Genomic DNA, 18431 nt, shown 5'->3' on the forward strand with positions numbered 1-18431 from the left:
ATCCTGGGGACAGGATTCCTTTCTCTGGTAGTGCTGTTAATAATAACCTCTCCTGTTGAGCACTTGCTGTGGGCCAGGCCCTATGTCTGCAGTGTCACATACACTCTAGGAGGCAGGGAATTTTGTCACCATTTAAGGATGAGAAACCTAAGTCCAAGTGTGTCAGTTAACAAAGAGGCCAAGAGGGATCTGAGCCCTTGCCGAGTTGGTTGGCGACCTGATACGCCAAGGCTGCAGATTCTACCCCTGGTCAGGGCACGTGCAAGAATCAACTAATGAGTGCATGAAGCAGTGGGACAACAAATCTATGTTTCTCTCTCTCTCTTTCTCCTCCTCCCTCCCTTCTTCTCGCTATAAATTAATTTAAAAAAATTTTAAAAGAAGCATTTGAACCTAGGACTGACATTAACTCTGACATTGCCTCACCCACCGCCTGTCTTGCTTTGTTTCTAAGATTTTGAAAGGGGCGGAGAGCCAAGTTCCCTTTATGCTCAGACTGCGGCGGGGCAGGGAGTCTGCTCTGTCTGAGAGGCTTCCACACAGAAGCTCTGAGTTTGGAGGGCCTGGAGGCTGCTGGTGCAATCACGTAGGTTTCTTTTCAATCTTTGTTCATTGAGAACATAAACATTTTCCACTAAGTGATTGAACCATACTTTATTTAACCAATTGCCTATTGACAGCCATTTGGATTCTTTTTAATCCTTTGCTTTTACAAAGTGTTGTAATGAATAACCTTATACACATGTCATTTCCTAGGCATGCGAGAGTGCCTGGTGTGCATTTCTAGAACCGGGTTTGCTGAGTCAAAGAGAAATGCACCACAGTTTTAACAGATATTGCCTGATTCTCCTTGATAGGAGTTCGATCATTTTGTCCTTCCCACAGCCTTGCCAAAAGAGGATGGCCTCAGACTCGGATTTTTCCCAATTTGATCCATGAGAAGGAGTATCTCAAATTAGTTTAATTTGCATTTCTCTTATTTTAAATAAGGTCTTCAGTTCTTTTCCTATGAGCTACCTGTTAGTGGTCTTTCAAATTTTCATGTGTATTTTTAAAAATTTAAATATATTTTTTATCAAAGTAATACATGAGAATGGTATCAGAGTCAAATAGTATTTAAAGGCTTATGATGAAAAACAAAAATTTATCTTTACCTCCTCTACCCATTAGCCTTGCTCACCAGAGTCTACCATTTTCAACATTTATGTGTTTCTTCTGTTATATTTGTATTTCCACAAAATATGCTTATATTTCTCTTTCTTGATTTCTCAGTGTTAGACACATGAATTTCTAGTATGTCTGTTAAGGACTTAGCACTCTATATAACTTTCTTATGATATACTTTCTTCTCTATAACTTCTTAATATAATGTTATTACATTTTTGATAAATTTATATTAAGAGTTTACATTATATCTATGAAAACATTATTTCCTGTTGAGCCCAATTGTGTGATATGATTATATTTCCTTTCTTGTAAACCCTTTGCCTTTCCTGAAATTAATAATTCACTTTTTCCACTTGATTTGGGAACATATTTTACTCACAGCCTCTCCATAATAGTTTTCCACATGGTCCAATGCATCGGAAAATCCACCAGTTCCATTCCCCCACCGAATCTTCCTCACTTCTATCACTTCTAACATCCTACACATGTTCTCTGGACCTGCTGCCCAGTTCTTGTCTACCTACATGTGAAAGCAGGGTGGCTGTAAACAGGGGCTATTTTCGTAACTCAGACATTGCAGTTCCCTTTGAGGGCCTATTTAAAAGTTTTAAGTGGGATGAGGAAGTTGGGAAAATATGAAGATTTGAGACTGAGAAAAGGGTAAGGGTGAATAAAGCTTCGAAAGTAGCTCATAACCTACATTTAAATGTTAAACCACACAATGTCAGAGTTCAAATATTTTCATGGCATTGAGGAAAGCATAGATTTACCATTCATATTAATGGTTTTAAAAAAATTTATAAGACTACTAATAAAGCGGTCACTTGTGTCATGCCTTTGGACAGGTCCCCATATCAAAGTCATGGGAAGGGTTTGTTCACCCTGCATACTGAACCCACCTCCCAAAGGACCTTCACTTAGACCAGTGGTTCTCTCCATTTGATGGAGGGGCAACTCACTGAAGAACCTGGCACACTCCATACAGGATGTTGACCTGTGAGAGCAACGGTGTTGTGATTCCCAGGATTGGAGGTGATAAAGGGAGGGCTCATCAGGCTTCTCTCAATCTCACTGATGACTGGCCCCCTCTACACACATGTTAAAGCTCCCAGGCTGAGTCTGAGTCAACAGCGAACTCCTTGTAGTTGCTGGTGCTGAAATCCCTGCCTGGGCATGGCCCCTGCCTTGTTCCTCAGCACCTCAGTCTCTGGGTCTGGTTCCCTGAGACTATAATGAGGACTTTTGACTATTTTTTACAGAAATCAAATATAAGGCCAAGAATGGAAAGGGCAGTGTGGGCACAATCTATTAATCATTATTATATATTAACCAATTACTGGATGGCAGGAATGTGGGAGAGAGGCTACTTTTAAGCTGTGTTTAGATGTTGTAATCCTTTTCTTTTTTTTTCCCATAATGTGTAAGATATCTAAAAAGGAGCCGGCAAGCGTAGGTGATAGAATGAGTGCAAAGGAGAACAAGAATGAATTAAAGGCCATCTGGTCTGGATTAAAACCAAGATAATGGCATAACTATTGAGGATTTCTACTGCTACAGTTGGTAACTCTAGTGAACTATTAATTGTACTTCCAGCATTGGGCTCTGCATTTTGTACTTTTAATATTTTCCTACTGCCTGAACCAATATGGTGGTTAGTACTTAAGTACTATTGATCTATAATCCCTTATCTGCCTTCCAATCCTAAAAAAAAGTTCTTGTTGGGGGTTACTGCCCCAGGATAGAGGTGCAGTCAGATTCTTTAAATTTTCAATAAAATGTCATCTCTGTCATCTCCATTCTTGATGTCTAGGGCATGTGAATCTTCTTTCTATTAAGACCAGAAAATCTATTCTCCTGTTTTGAATATCATTCCATGCAGCTCTCAACTAAAACACAACAGAGAACGACTTTCATCATTAACATATCAAGTTCTGAGCTTTATCTCTGCATGAAAGTGCATGGATATGTGACTGTTCCTGCATGAAAATGCCTTTACAGAACTAGATTCTCATGTAGAAAATATCAAATACTCCATGGGAAGAGGCGGCCCTATGCAGAACATCTGTGCTTTTGGTAAAAAAGCCTTAAACTCACCATCCGTCACATTGCTCAATGTTCTGCATTAGTCAGTGTTCTTTTGTTGTAAGGGATAGGAACTCAGGTCAAATCAGCCTAGGCAAAAGAGGAAGGTATTTGGCCAAATAACCGAATCATAGGAAGGGTCAGGATGCAGCAAAGCTCAGAGAGAAGAGGAACCAGGGCTTTGAATGTAGTCAGGGGGCTTTCTTACCACCTTCACTCAGCTTCTCTGCCAGGTAGGACTTGGAGCTGCCACATATTTGGGAGTTTGCCTGTTGGCAGCTCTGAGACTTTGGTTTCAGAGAGAGACTGAAAGGCTAGCTTCAGTTTGAAAGGCTCAGGAAAAGCTCTGACTGGCCCAGCTCCACTCAATTATCCAATCTCAGACCAATCACTGTGTCAGGGAGGAGGAGCACAATAATCAGCCAGGCTGAGTTTTGGAGTCCACCTTTGGCCAAAGATGTGAGGGCGTATATGTTTACACCACTTGAACCAGAGCATTTCTCAGAAGGGGAAGGCGCTAGACAAAAGGAAAAATTCATCTTCATTAAAGAGGAATAGCAATTCATGGTGTATTTTCTTTTATTAGCCAACTTATTGTACTTCTGTTTTTGCTGGTAGAAAGCTCATTGCATTGGCTTTTCTCAGCCTAGGTTTCATTGTTATATTCTCCTCCTATTTTAATCACATATTTCTTATCTTCTTATTTTTTGTTGTTGTTTTGTAATTTATCATACCTCTGCTGCTTTAGCATAAATCATCTTAAGTTCTTTTGGAGAGGCAATTTCTCTATACAGATTAGTCTTCCTTGCTATAAAAGAATATTTTTTAGGCAACCTATGTGTTCTATGCCAGCTAAGGTTAGGAATTTTTTTTATTGTATTAATTTTTGTGGAAGGCTAAAGCCTTAAAATGCCACAATAATTATGTAAGTATTGATACTGCTATGATTTTAAAACAGAATTCAACCAAAAGTTGCATCATAACTCTTTCTGATGAGCTATAAAAATTAACTACCAGCAGGTTTACATATAATGATTCAGGTTGAGGAACAAGTAAGAGCTTACTGGCATTCAAGACATCATGGTCTGTTATTGTAGAGTTAGCTCAGGCTTACAAGGGATCTGATGTCAAGGACATTTTGATGTTGAGGGAATAGGGGAGGGGCAGATGTTCAATGAATAATTCTTGGAAGGTGGGGTTAATGGATATAACACACATGCATACATAAACAGGACTAAAAAGAATGGAGATGAGGAAATACAGCAAAGCTCTAGGTGACTGGCAGTATGATTTTTTAAAATTGAATTTGTTGTGGTGACATTATTTCACAAAACTAGACAGGTTTCGACTTCCGGCCAAGATGGAGGTGTAGGTAGACAAACTGCTCCTCTTTGCACAACCAAAATAAGGACAACAATTTAGAAACAAAACAACAACCAGAACTGACAGAAAATTGAACCGTATGGAAGTCAGACAACTAAGGAGTTGAAAGATAGACTCATTCATCCAGATCGGTAGGCGGGGCAGAGTCAGGCGGCCAAGCGGAGAGGGATCAAGACCCAAAAAGCGGTGTTACTGGGCATGCAAAGTTCCCTGGGTGCGCAATACAGTGGTGGCCAGACCCTAGGTGAGCAGGGGGTGGCTGGCAGACCCTGGGTGCAGGTTGGCAATGGGGAGATTCAGTGAGGTGGTGATTGTGAAGAGAGAACTGTGCACAAGGCAGCTGGCTGACTGGGCAGTTCCACATTCGAGTGCAGATAAACCAGGCAAAACTGAGATAGACCATGTAACCCGGGTCTCAGCGCCAGGAAATAAAGCCTCAAAACATTAATTGAAAACACCTGTGCGGGTCGAGGTGCTGGGAGAGACTCCTAGTCTCACAGGAGAATTCGTTGGAGATACCCACAGGGCCCTAGAACATACACAAGCCCACCCACCCGGGAACCAGCACCAGAAGGGCCCAGTTTGCTTGGGGGAAGCTGCAGAGGGGACTGAGATCTCATGGAGAGTGGAGCAAGTGCCATTGTTCCCTCTTGGACCCTGCCCCCACATATAGTGTCACGACCCAGTGACTGGGCTGCCCCACCCTGGTGAATACCTAAGGCTCCACCTACATATGTAACAAGCAGGACAATACAAAAAAATGGCTCCAACAGAAGAATAGATCAAAGCTCCACAGCAAATACAACTAAGCAACCAAGAGATAGCCAACCTATCAGATGCACAGTTCAAAGCACTGGTGATCCGGATGCTCACAGAATTGGTTGAATTTGGTTGCAAACTAGATGAAAAAATTTAAGGCTACACTAAGTGAAATGAAGCAAAATGCACAGAGAAGCAATAGTGATGGGAAGAAAACTGGGACTCAAATCAATGGACTGGATCAGAAGGAAGAAAGAAACAACCAAACAGAAAAGAAGGAAGAAACAAGAATTTTAAAAAATGAGGAGAGGCTTAGCAACTTCCAGGACATCTTTAAACATTCCAACATCAAAATTATAGGGGTACCAGAAGGGGAAGAGGAACAGCAACAAGTGGAAAACTTATCTGAACAAATAATAAAGGAGAACTTCCCCAAGCTGGCAAAGACAATAGACTTCCAGGAAGTCCAGGAAGCTCAGAGAATCCTAAATAAGTTGGACCCAAGGAGCAACACACCAAGGCACATCATACTTACATTAGCCAAGATTAAAATGAAAGAGAGAATTCTAGAAGCAGCAAGAGGTAAGGAGACAGTCACCTACAAAGGAGTTCCCAACAGACTGTCAGCTTATTTCTCAAAAGAGACTTTGCAGGAAAGAAGGGGCTGGAAAGAAGTATTCCAACTCATGAAAGGCAAGGACCTACAACCAAGACTGCTCTACCCAGCTAAGCTTTCATTTAGAATGGAAGGGCAGATAAAGTGCTTCTCAGATAAGGTCAAATTCAAGGAGTTCATCATCACCAAGCCCTTATTTTATGAAATGTTAAAGGGACTTACCTAAGAAAAAGAAGATTAAAAACGTGTATAGTAAAATTACGGCAAACTCACAATTATTAACAGCCACACCTAAAACAAAAACAAAAACAAACTAAGCAAACAACTAGAACAGGAACAGAACCACAGAAATGGAGATCACATGGAGGGTTAGCAACAGGGGAGTGGGAGGATGAGAGAAGGGAAAAAGGGACAGAGAATAAATAGCATAAATGGTAGGTAGAAAATAGACAGAGTGAGGGCAAGAATAGTATGGGAAATGTAGAAGCTAAAGTACTTGTGACACGTGGACATGAACTAAAGGGGGGGAATGTGAGTGGGAGAGGGTGTGCAGGGTGGAGGGTGTGCAAGGGGGGGAAATGGGATGACTATAATAGCATAATCAATAAAATATATTTTAAAAAACCACACAGATTTCCAGTGCACAACTCAGTAAAACATCATCTATACATTGCATCATGTGCCCATCACCCCAAGCAAAATCTTTATATATCTAAAATACAGCTTGAGAAATCAGCTGACAGCCTTATAGGAGCTCCCTTATGGGTGACTAATTATTTTTCTCTTGCTGCCTTTAAGATTCTTCTTTTGTCTTTAACTTTTGCCATTTTAATCATGATGTGTGTTAGTGTGGTTCTCCTTGGTTTCATTTTGATTGGTACTTTCTGTGCTTCCTGAACGTGTGACTTTCCTTCAATAGGTTAAGAAAATTCTCAGCCATTATTTCTTCAAATAGGTTCTTTATCCCTTGCTCAGTCTTTTTTTTCTTCTGGTACCCCTATAATATGAATGTTGTTATGCTTGATGTTGCTCCAGAGGTCCTTAGACTTTTCTCACTTTTTAGTATTTTCTTTTCTGTTTGATCCTCTTCTTGGGTTCTTACTGTTATCTTGTCTTCCAATTGCTGATTCAGTTCTCTGTTTCACCTAATCTGCTATTGATTTCTTCTAGTGTAATCTTCATTGCAGGTATTGTATTCTTCATTCCTGACTTTTTAAATAGTTTCTATTTCTTTTTTAATTATTACCATTTCTTTGTTTAAGTTTTCACTGAGATCATCCATACTTTCCTTACAGTCTTTGAGCATCCTTATAACCATTGTTTTAAACTTTGCATCTGGTGTCTTGGTTGCTTCCACTTCATTTAATTCTTTTTTTTTCTGGGGATTTCTCTTGTTATTTCATTTGGGGCATATTTCTTAGTGTCCCCATTTTGCCTTTGTGTATTTGGTAGGTTTGTTATGACTTCCAAACTTGCTATGATGGCTTTATGATGTAGGTGTTTTGTTGGGTTCAGTGGCACAATCTACCAGATCAACTGAGCTTAGTTTAGTGCTCCAGGAATGTTTCTTGTGGGTTATGTATACTCTTCTGTTGTAGATGAGTCTTGAATGTTGTTGGCAATTTTGTTGGTGAAATTAACCCTTCTCGCTGGCTGTCCTTAGTCACCAGGTCTGAGTCACTGTGCAGGGGTTGCCCACAAAGGCAGACTTGTTCTCAAAAGAGTCTAGTGTCTTCCAGAATCCCCCTGTGAGTGTGTCACTTGTGTGGCTAATTGCATCAAGCTCTGGTGTGGTCTGAAGCCCACCACAGGTTTTGTTGGTTCTGAGTCCACTTGAGTGAGGTTCAGGTACAAGCTGGTATCAGATGTCGCATATAACTGGCCTTGGGCTACCTGTCTGGAGCTACCATACTGTTTACTATTTGTGGCTGTGTCTACTGGGTCTGGGTGTGCATGGGAGGGGCCAATCTATGTACAAGGGTTGGTTTCCTCCAGCTTAAAGCTGGGGGCAGATCTATAAAAAAACCAAGGCTCTTTGAGGTCTGCCTCCACCTGTCAGCTACTCCACCTCCCTCTGAGGTTGTCTGGTATTCCTCCAAAACCTTCCAAAGAATGACTGTTGCATGTGCCCAGGCTGGGAAAGACTACAGACTCTTCCACAGGTCACAAGCACAGTAGGGCAGGGTGACCAGGGTCAGGAAGGTGAAGTTAGAGGGTCCCCTCTTGGGGGTCACACAGGCTGGCCAAGTGATTCAACAGGTTGTGCACTCTAGATGGGGCAGATTGCTTCCCTTTCCAAAACTACACAGTTCAATCACTGGCTGAGTCTCCACCAAGAGCCTCTCCAGGAAGAAAGCACTCCAAAGGTCACTTCTTGGCACAGAGACCAAGCCCCTCTCTAGGACCCAAGCATAGCAGACTGGTGTTGCCAGTAGTTGGGGGACTCGGCAGTGCACTCCCAAGGTTGATGCTGTAACAATAAGAGTGCTTATCCCTGGGAAGGTAGCATCTGGGAATCTGGCAGATTCCCTCCTCTCCTAAGTGGACTGAATCCCCACTGATTTTCACCACCAAATGCTATGCAAGCTTCTCTTTACTTCTCTGTTGATCTGGGTTGGGGATCCCCATATGGGGTTTAGACCCCATGTTCCTACAGGGAGGGAGTTTTCAGTTGAGATATCCCTCCGCCTTCTCAGCCTCTACACGTGGGTATGGGGACCAACCCCCTCTGTGTCTCTGCTCTTCTTATCAGTCTCCATATGACTTCTTCTGTATATCCTTGGTTATAATGTTTTGGCTCAGCTAGCATTCAGTTGGTTATTTAGGTTGATTGCTCTATAGTTTAATTGTAAATTCAGTTTGGCACAGGGAGCAGGTGAGTGTAGCTTCCACCTCCTCTTCAGTCATCTTGGAATTCTCCACTGGCAGTATCCTTAAAGCTCAGGAGAGTAGCTGGGTTGGCAGGTGGGTATGGCAGGTAAAGGGTATGTCCACACATATCCTTAAAGCCAAGAGATGGGCAGGGTCAGATCAGGAAAGAATTTGTTGGGCCAATATGAGGAGTTTGAATTTATCTTATAGGCAGTGGGAAGACATGGAAGAGTTTTTAAGTAGGAAAGTGAGCTGAGATCTCTGTTAAAACTGTTAAAAGTTCTATCTGGGAAGACCAATTAGAAATAGAGACCCCTTTCTCTGGGGACTGTCATGGTCCACATTATGGTGCAAGGCATGGAGAGTATAGCAGGGTCTGAATTTCAGCTTCAACTCTGGCCCTGGCCTGGGCAGTCCTGAGTGTAGGTCAATCTGTGATGGTTGCTGTTTCACCTCTGGCTTTAAAACTCTTCTCCATCCCTGGTTGGAGGATCTCCTGTCTTCTTCCCCTTTCTCTCTGGATGAAAAAATAGGCCTGGCAGCCCTGATTCCCCTGTGGCAGCTGGCAGAGGGATATGTCTGGAACACATGTATCACAATAGGAATAACTTTTATGACTGGGAAGCCTCAACATTTGAACACTTGGAGGTGAAGATTGGGGTCAGTGCTACTTCGCATGTTTCTAAGTAGTCAGGATCAGAGAATGCTCATAAAAATCTCTAAGCACAGGCTGATCCTTGACTTCTGGATAATGACAGGGAGGTCATAGGAAAGCCAGCATGGGATCCTAGAAGGCTGGGGTAAAAAATGATTGGAAAAAGAGGGTAATAAGGAGCTTCCAGGGCAACAGGCTGACCAGGATGTGGCAATAGACAGTAAGTACAATGCTGACCTTACTCCCTGTCCAGTGGGAAATGAGAATCAGACCAGGCATCACTGAATAGGGTTGTAAGGGAAATGGTGTTTTGTTAGGGGAAGTCCGGTTTCACCTCCAGCAAGAAGGTGGATGATGTGCAAAAGCAAATTAAGGTAAAAAACAACTCCATGTTTCATAGTGTAAAATCTCAGGCCCAAGGGCTTAGAATAAACATTCAGGGCCTGGGGTTCTGTTTCTGAGAATCATTAGGTCATATAGTTCTCCACATATCATTTCACTTCAGGTTACTCAGTCTTGGAGCTTGGCATCATTTATTCTCATGGTAATTAGAGGAGAAATGTGTGATTGGAGAGGATGGGGTAAAATAAGCAAATCCACTTGACCTACTTAAAGTACAGGACTCCATTGCATGTATTGTTTCCTATCCATCCCATTCTATCCATCCATTCATCCATCCATCCATCCACCCAATAAACATGAAGTGTCTACTGTGGGCCAGTAAATCAGAATTAAGAGAAAAAACAAAATACAACTCTTGCCCTTCAGATGCTTAATACTCTAATAGAGAATATGCATTAAAATAGGCCCAAGAGCGTGTATATAGAAAGATCTATCTAGAGCCCAAAGGTGTTGATGTAAACAGAGGCACAGATTGGAAACTGCTCGTTGTTGGGTGTAGCTACTCATGGGAAGGGAAAGGGACACACCAGACAGTGAAGGGCTTTGTATGCTGATGTTGAGAGTATTTTAACATTTCTTTTCCTGTCATTTTTTAGACCATCTTCTTTGGCAGTTGGGCCTATCTGTTATTCAGGGTTTCTCTTGTCAGGTGTGTCAGGCAGGTTTCTGCATTGCAAATGGCAGATACTCAGGTCAGACTTGTTCGAACATAGAAAAATCATTTGCTCACATAATTTAAAAGTCCAAGAGTATTGGTTCAGGCCTAACTGGATTTTTCTGCTTCAATAATGTCATCAGGACTCAGTTTGTCTCTCCATCTCTTGGCCCTACTTTCCTCTGTATTAATTTCTCTCCCAGGGAGGGTCCTCACACATGGAGGCAGGAAGATCTCTAGCAGCTTCAAACTTTTTCCTCCCAGCTCAGCAATCACAGTGGGAAGAGAGCTTCTCTTTCCCCACAATTCCAGAGAAAGTTCTAAATTTGGTTTTGCTTGGACCACCTTGTTCCTGTGCCCATCCATGAACCAGTCACTTTGGCTTGGTAGCCATTATATATGACTTGGACTGCACTCATCCATGGTCTAAGAAGTGGGACTGGCTCCATCCAAATTTCCCAGACTGATATTGGAGGAGGGATAGCTCCCAAAGGAAAATCTGAGTGCTCCTACTAGAACAATGGGAAAGATGTTGAGCAGGCAAAACAAGAAGTGCCCATTGTATCTTCATGGCTGAATCATTGCTGAATCCTGGCCATAAGCTTTGCTGTGATTGATGTTCTATCCTGACTGATCTTGCAGGATAGAGCATGCCATTTTTTCTCTCATAAACTAGGATGGATTAAGTCACATGGCATGCTGAGGCTTCAGCCATGGGCCAGTGGGGCTGGGAGGGACTCTGGCTCTATAGGAACATGGCTGGAGTTCTGGTCCCCAAAGAGTGCATGTGCAGTGTCCTTGAGGAATGGTGAAGTTGGTCAAGGAGTTTGGCAGAAGGCAGCTCTTTTGAGGTCTGATGATGTTTAGAGTGGGGTGGGGGCAACTCTGGAGTCCCCAGCTCCTCTCCCAATTTGGAGCAAAGACAGCCTGCAGCTGAAGATTCAGGGAGCTCTGGAAAGAAATGGCAGAGTGCAAGCTGGTAATGTCTCTGGAGTGGAAAGAGAGAAGGCCATGAACCCCTAAATCCTTCCCTGAAGGCACCCCTACAGGTGTGTAAGATACACATGGGCATAGCAGGTAAGAACAGAGAGCTGTACATTGTCACTAATAAGGCTTTGGCATGACATCCAGTTCAGAACTCCTGGCAATAATGAACTACATTACTTGATACATGATGTGGGGTTTCCTGTCTATGCAGCTAAGTTAGAGAAAGACTTAAGAGGCCAGGACAAGATCTTCCTCCTTTTGAGCCCCTACCCATCCCCACCCCCCAATTTGGGAGGCAGCTGTAGGCCTTGTGAAATTCTAGGAGGAGTGAATCTCAAGGTAAAAGGGACAACTCACAGAGAGGTTAGGCTTTCGAGGGCATGTCTGTTCATAGTCAGTTGTTTCCCTGACCTGGACCTTTGTCTGATGTCCTCATTCTCTGGGTGAGCCAAGTGACCCTTGTGTTGGTGAGTAAGGTGACCTCTCTCTAGAATAACTGTTCTTAAACTTTGTTTTGTGAACAAATTATAAGTCGGGGCTCAGTGAGCTTAATAAAATTCATGGTCCTAGATTCAGCACAGAGGGGCTGGGGACAATAGTGATGTCATTCCATGCTAGGTCACCCTGTATCTTCTGACTCCTTCCTTTCTTTGCACTGAAAACCCCTTTGGTTGACCACATTAGGTTTATATCCAATAATCCTTTCTTAACAATAGTGTTCACTGAGTAGCACATTATCGTATTTTTTGGACCATAAGATGCACCTAGGGTTTAGAGGGGGAAAATAGGAAAAAATTTTTTGAAGCAAAAAATGTGGTAAAATATTAAATAACATAAATAACATAATATTTCACCAATGTAAGTGTAAACAGAACTCAACAGCAGCATTAACAACCATTATTCCTCCCCAACTGGGGGGAGGGTGCGTCTTATAGTCTAAAAAATGAATTAATTAAATTTTTAAAAAACCAGTTGTATGCATAAGGACACATATTCTTGAGAACTTAACTCAGTTTGCAACCAATGTTACAGCCACTCGCACCCAGAATATCTCACCGATGCAGAGGAAATAGTTACTCTGTGATGGTGAAGGGCTGGGGGGAAGAAGCAGAGCTGATGCAGCCAGTCTAGGAAGGAGATAATGGGGGTGGTAGAGATGGGTATTGGTTTTTAGGGCTGTGGTACAGTTAGGGAGTATAAGAGGCAGGGAGTTTAGAAGCAGGTGTGGAGGTCTGGGGAGGGGCGAGCCACAGGACATTTGGGCTGGATGAGAAGTTCTGAACTGGTGACATTTAGGAATAGCAGGAGCATGTAGAACTCATCAAAGTTGTAAGTGGAATGTTCCAGTGTGGGCGTGTCTTCTTTAAGGTCCAGGCCTTGGACCTGAGGGTATAAGGTGAGTTCTCTGTGCAGGTGCAGGACCCTCAAGGCAGGCCTCCTCAGTCTCATCCTTCGGAGGGTGTTTGCTAATTTTTGCAAATGCTCCTATCAAAAATAAGCACCCCAGGGCTTGGAAAGACAAGGTCATTGTTCCTTCATTTGTTCATTTATTCATATTCACTTATTCATTCCCCCTGGGCAATATTTACTGAATCCCCACTAGGTTACAGGCACTGTTCTAATGCCAGGGATGCACTGGTGAGCACAGCACCCATGTTCTCACTCAGCTCACATTCTAGTGGGGAGATGATTGTTGAACTGGTTAACAAACAGATGTGTTATATAATTTCAAGGTATGACAGGGTTATGAAAAAATAAAGGAGATAAAGATGTTAAGGAGTGACTATTGGGATTGGAGGCAGCATCAGTGAGGGCCATTCTGAGGAGGTGACATCTGAGCAGAGAGACCTGAATGGGATGAGGGGTGAGGCCTGCAGAGCTCAAAGGGGAGTGTAGCCCAGGCAATGTGGCCCTTGGATGTGTTCATGGCTATTGTGGGAGATAAGCTCACACACCCAAGCTCAAGTTTGGGGTACAAGCTGACTCACTGCTGAAATATTGGGCAGCTGGCTCCCTGCTGTGAGACCGTTTCTACTGTAAAATGAGGATTTTAATAGCTATCTCTGTTTTATAAGAGTCTCATGACAATTGGTCAGTGTCTGGCTAGAAAGTGTTTTTTACTGCACAAAATTTTTATTTATTTCATGTATAAGCTAAGGAGCAAATTGTTAGCAACTAACACAGCTGTGTTCTCAAAGAGTAAAGTTTGGTCTGGTTCTCTCAGTGCTAACATCTGGTTGCCCCCTTGAACATGGCCTTGAACTCCTGCTGATTTTCTGGCTTCATGCCCAGTTGAGCTCCAGACTAAGAGCCCAAAGTCCTAGGGTTGGTTCCCATTTTATTGCTGACAACCTGTATAATTTTGGGTGATTCACTTAACTTCTACATCAGTCTATCACCAGTAAAAAGGGTGTAATATTCAAAGAAGATAATGCTTTTTGCCTTACTAAGTGCTATAAACATAAAGATTATTGTTATTAAAGCGAGACCTAGGGGTGGCCCACCTTGCCCAGGTTGTGTGCATTTTATGAGGTCCCAACTTCACCACGGTGTTTCCATGGGTCTCCTGGGAGAGCAGCAGAGGTGCCAGACCTTGATCTATGAGAAATATATAGATTTCTCCCTAGTTCCACATTTTCTATGTTCAGCATGGTGGTTATGGCCCAGCAGAATGTCTTTAAGTGGCAAAAAAATCAGAGAAAAAGTCTCAGAGGAGAGCGGAGAAATGCTCTTTGGGAGCCAAAGCAGGCCAAAGAGCTCCAGAGAAGGACTATGTTTAGGGCTCTGGCTCCCACTCTCTCCCGGGAACATGCATTGACTCCTATGTGCCTAGCACTATGCTAATGTCTCCAGACCAGTTTGTGTGTGGCCTTAACATAACCTACTCTGGATGCGTGGTGGATAGCAGTGCAGCAACTGACATGCATTTACTGGTCTGGACTTGGGACTCAAGGCTTGCACCCAAAATGTGATTGGCTCACCGGTGGGTGAGCCAAGAATCTCCCACCAGCCAGACAAGGATCCTCTCATCTGGTCCGAGATGCCTTTTTTTATTGAGTGCTGGGTACTTTGTGTACAATTCTTTGGGGTGAGGACTATTATTAAACCATGTCAAAGAAGAGGAAACTGAGGTTTGCTCACTTGTACAAAAAGTCTCATAGTGAGTTAGCATCGGAGTCTAGACCAGACCACAGCTCCCTCTCCACCTGCTAAAAGCCAGTGCTGCAGTTGTCTCTCCACCCTCTCCGAGGCTCCCAGAGCCCCTTTGCCTGAGCACATGCATGCTCACACACTGAACCCCAGGAGTGCTGAGAATTTACCTCCTCCTGGGGTGGCCCACAGCTAAGACTGTCAGCAGGTGCTGGAGTAGCACAGCCCAGCTTTTTTGCCTCTTGTTGGAACAACTCTGGACAGTGTTCCCCAGCGGTTTCCTGCAGGATCAGACTAAAATGACTTTATATACAACTTTTGTCTTGCTTGATCTCTTTCCCTCCCCCTCCATCTTCCCCCACACCCCTAAACTATCGCTAGCTCACAAAGGTGGGCTTCTGGGGGGTGCAGACACCCAGACAGGTATGGGCTGAGCTTTGGGAGGGCCTTCTTCAGTGACTGATGCTAAGAGAGAACTCAGAAGCTGTGTCTGAGTGAAAGCCGGATCGAGAGCCCAGATGACCCAGTAACTGTGCCACGTGGGAAACACACAGTCATTCTTTAACAGCCCCTCAAAGTACAAGGCACTGAATTAGACAGTTTGCATACCCAGTTCATTGAACTTTAAACATCTTTCCAGTAGACTTTTTCAGTTTGCATTGGAATTTTTGAGATTATACAGATTCAACAAAATTCACGTTTCACTAATCCTCAAGTCTCACAGTAGGGGAAGTAGCATTTCTAAAGTTCACCTTGGTGGGACTCTGGTGATATGCTGCCTCAGTTATCGCAAGCTTCATTTGACCTCATTAGCACTGCCTACCCTTTCCTGATAAATGTTCTCTTTCTCATATATTCACGTACATGGCATTGATGTGGGTGGCATTCACTTTACCCCCTGAAATGACTGCAGATCTGGGTGACCCAACTTGAGAGTTCAGGACAGATGCTCTGGAGCTGCGCTGTTGAGTACAGTAACAATGAGGTGGCTACTGAGCATCCATATTTTGGCTGGTCTGAATCGAGATGTGTTTGAAGTATAAAATATTCATGAAGGATTTTGAAGACTTAACATTAAAAAAAAGAATGTGAACGATCTCATTAATACTTTAAAATATTTATTGCATGTTGAAATAACACTATCGTTTGAAATAGAAGATATTAACGTTAATTTTATCTTTTTCTACTGGTTAAATAATAAAATCAGTAGAAAATTTACAAGGACACACGTGGCTCTCATTACGTTTCTGTTGAGCAATGCTGCTCTAGAAACTCAAACAAAGGAGGCTCAGGGAGCGAGCTCGTCCAACTCCTCCCAGGAGGCGGGCTGAGCCAGGAAGAAATTGTGTGGTTGCTTTGATGCAGAGTTCTTCATGGAGTCAGGAGGCAGCAAGGCGAGGCCTATGTGACATCACTTTAAAGGTGTATAGTTCTACAGACAGCTCTGTGCCCCTCTGGCTGAGAGATTTGTGGCTGAAGCAAGTGGCTAGTAAGTCAGTCATCTGCCCAGATGACATCACTGCTTTTCTGGTTCCAGGCTGGGAACATAGTTAATTTTGCAGAATTCACATTTGCTGTTTTTCATACTGTCATATTCTGTAAGGAGAAAGAGGGAAGGGAAGAGAGAAGAGGAGGAAGAAAAGAAGGGTAGGATTATTTTTGATAAAGACAGAGGAAAAAGACAGAAGGAACCCGAGGGAGAAGATCTCATTGGCTACAAGGTTCAAAAGTTAGCTAGCTGAGTAATTGGAAACTGATGAGTGATTTCCAGAGATAAACAGGAGGTGTGGGAAAGGGAGGAGGAGCAGGATTTAGGGGTATACTCCCTTGTTGTTGAAATGGAAGTCCCAGTTTTGGGAAGTACATTCTGTCATCAGGGCTCTACTTTGGGACCATCCCATTTCAGTGATAGGGCTGGAAGATAATGGCACCTGTTCTCATAATTTTAGAGGTGAGAAGTCCAAGATCATGGTGCCAGCATGGTCAGTTTCTGTGAGGACTCTCTTCCTGGCTTGTAGATGGCCACTGTGTGCTTGCATGGCAGAGAGAGAGTTTTGGTTTCTCTTCCTTTTCTGATAATGACACCAACCCTATTAGACTTTAGATTAGAAATCTAAATCTAAACTGCCCCATCCTTATGACCTCTGAAGGGGGTCTTTAAAGCCCTGGGCTCACATTCTCGTGTCTCTCTTCCAGGGCCATGTTCTGCAATGATTTAAAGGAAAAGTATGAGAAGAGGATCGTTATCAAAGGGGTTGATGCTGAGACCATGCACACTCTTCTGGACTACACCTACACCAGCAAGGCACTGATCACCAAGCAGAATGTCCAGCGGGTCCTGGAAGCTGCTAACCTATTCCAGGTATGTGAACAAACAGGCTCAGCGTGCTCCTCTGGAGCAGAGGAAAGCATGGTTCCCCAGAGGCCTGCCTGGACTGGCTGTCGGGCCTGTACCTGGGAGACAGACACACAATTAGCTGGGCCTGTGCTTACTTGAAAGTCAGAAGATGCCTCTTTGGAAATTTTCTGAGAGGTGATGGAGTGAGGCAGTGACTCCTTAATGAGATGACACCAGCAAAGCCTGGCGCCTAGTACCTACACTTGGTTCCTGACTCCGGGATCGGTGACTGTAATTCACAGAAGTCTTGTTGGATCCAGGTGCTGAAGTCACCAGTTTATATATTTAACTTCTAATCCTTAGCACAACCCAGGGAGATACTTACTCTTCCCCACTTTACGGGTAGGGAAAGTAAGGAATGTAGAGGACACATGACAAAGCTATGATTTGAGCCCTGGGCCTTCTGAGTCCAGAGGCCATATGCTGGCCACCACACCACACAGTCTCTTGAGGAGAAGTGTCTAGATTCTGGGGAAAGCAGAGCCTTGGCTGGTCAGCACTTTAGGGTGAGTGTGAGGGAAGAGCTCCTCTCCTGAGGGGTAGTACTGAAGATGGGCTAGAGAACCCTCAAAATTAAGTTTAATGGTTGGCATTTGATGATGTTTGTTCAATGCAATTATAATTATATTTAATCCCGAGAGTAATCAGACCTATAGATTATACCAGTTGTATCCACAATTATCATATGGGTCCTCTCAATTTACCAACTTTGCCTAGGTCTAATATTACCTTTGAACTTGGTTCGGTTGGCTTATACCAGAGATGATCTCACTGAAGATGATAGTATTTATGGTAAATCCAGGGCCGGGCCAGGCCAGAGCTTGTGCATGGTTTGGGACTTCAGATGGTGGCATCCTCTTGGAACATCACTAGGTCAACAATTGAGGGGAACAGAAAACAAAGTCTGGGAAGGTATGGAATGAGGGGGCCAGGGTGAAGACCAGAGGCGATGGGGTGATCTTGTTGAGACTGGCAACTGTGTGGGACCTATGAAGTCTAACAAGGGAGAAAGAGTGGAACGAGGGAGAAAAATCAGCCAGGAGGCAGCACGGACGCATTCCCAACAATGGGATGCTGCAGTGTTGCCAGTTTTATTGTCTCCATTACCTCAGGGAACTTTGAACATACAAAGCAAATTCCTTCCATTAGGGCTGGTCACACCTTACCTGGTGGTGTCTTCCAGTCAGTTACCACCCACATACCCCACCCTTGCCCTCTCTCTGTCCTTACCTGCTTTCACACTCAGGTTTACTGGCTGGTAGGAAAACAGCCCTTGCTATTGGAGGGATTGGCTCAGCAACTTCGT

General features: G+C 43.5%; 1 protein-coding gene across 1 annotated transcript in view; it reads left to right on the plus strand.

Moving 5' to 3' along the window:
* The window catches only part of KLHL6 (kelch like family member 6), a 52204-nt gene that overhangs the window by 2460 nt on the left and 31313 nt on the right, over positions 1–18431 (plus strand). The window contains exon 2 of the mRNA XM_037154864.2: positions 16924–17089. Within this exon, the coding sequence (XP_037010759.1) occupies positions 16924–17089 (166 nt within the window). The remainder of the gene's footprint in view (positions 1–16923; positions 17090–18431) is intronic.

The sequence above is a fragment of the Artibeus jamaicensis genome, unplaced genomic scaffold (genome assembly GCF_021234435.1).
Source record: "Artibeus jamaicensis isolate MK-2021 breed Jamaican fruit bat unplaced genomic scaffold, CSHL_Jam_final scaffold_474, whole genome shotgun sequence".
Taxonomy (NCBI): Eukaryota; Metazoa; Chordata; class Mammalia; order Chiroptera; family Phyllostomidae; genus Artibeus; species Artibeus jamaicensis.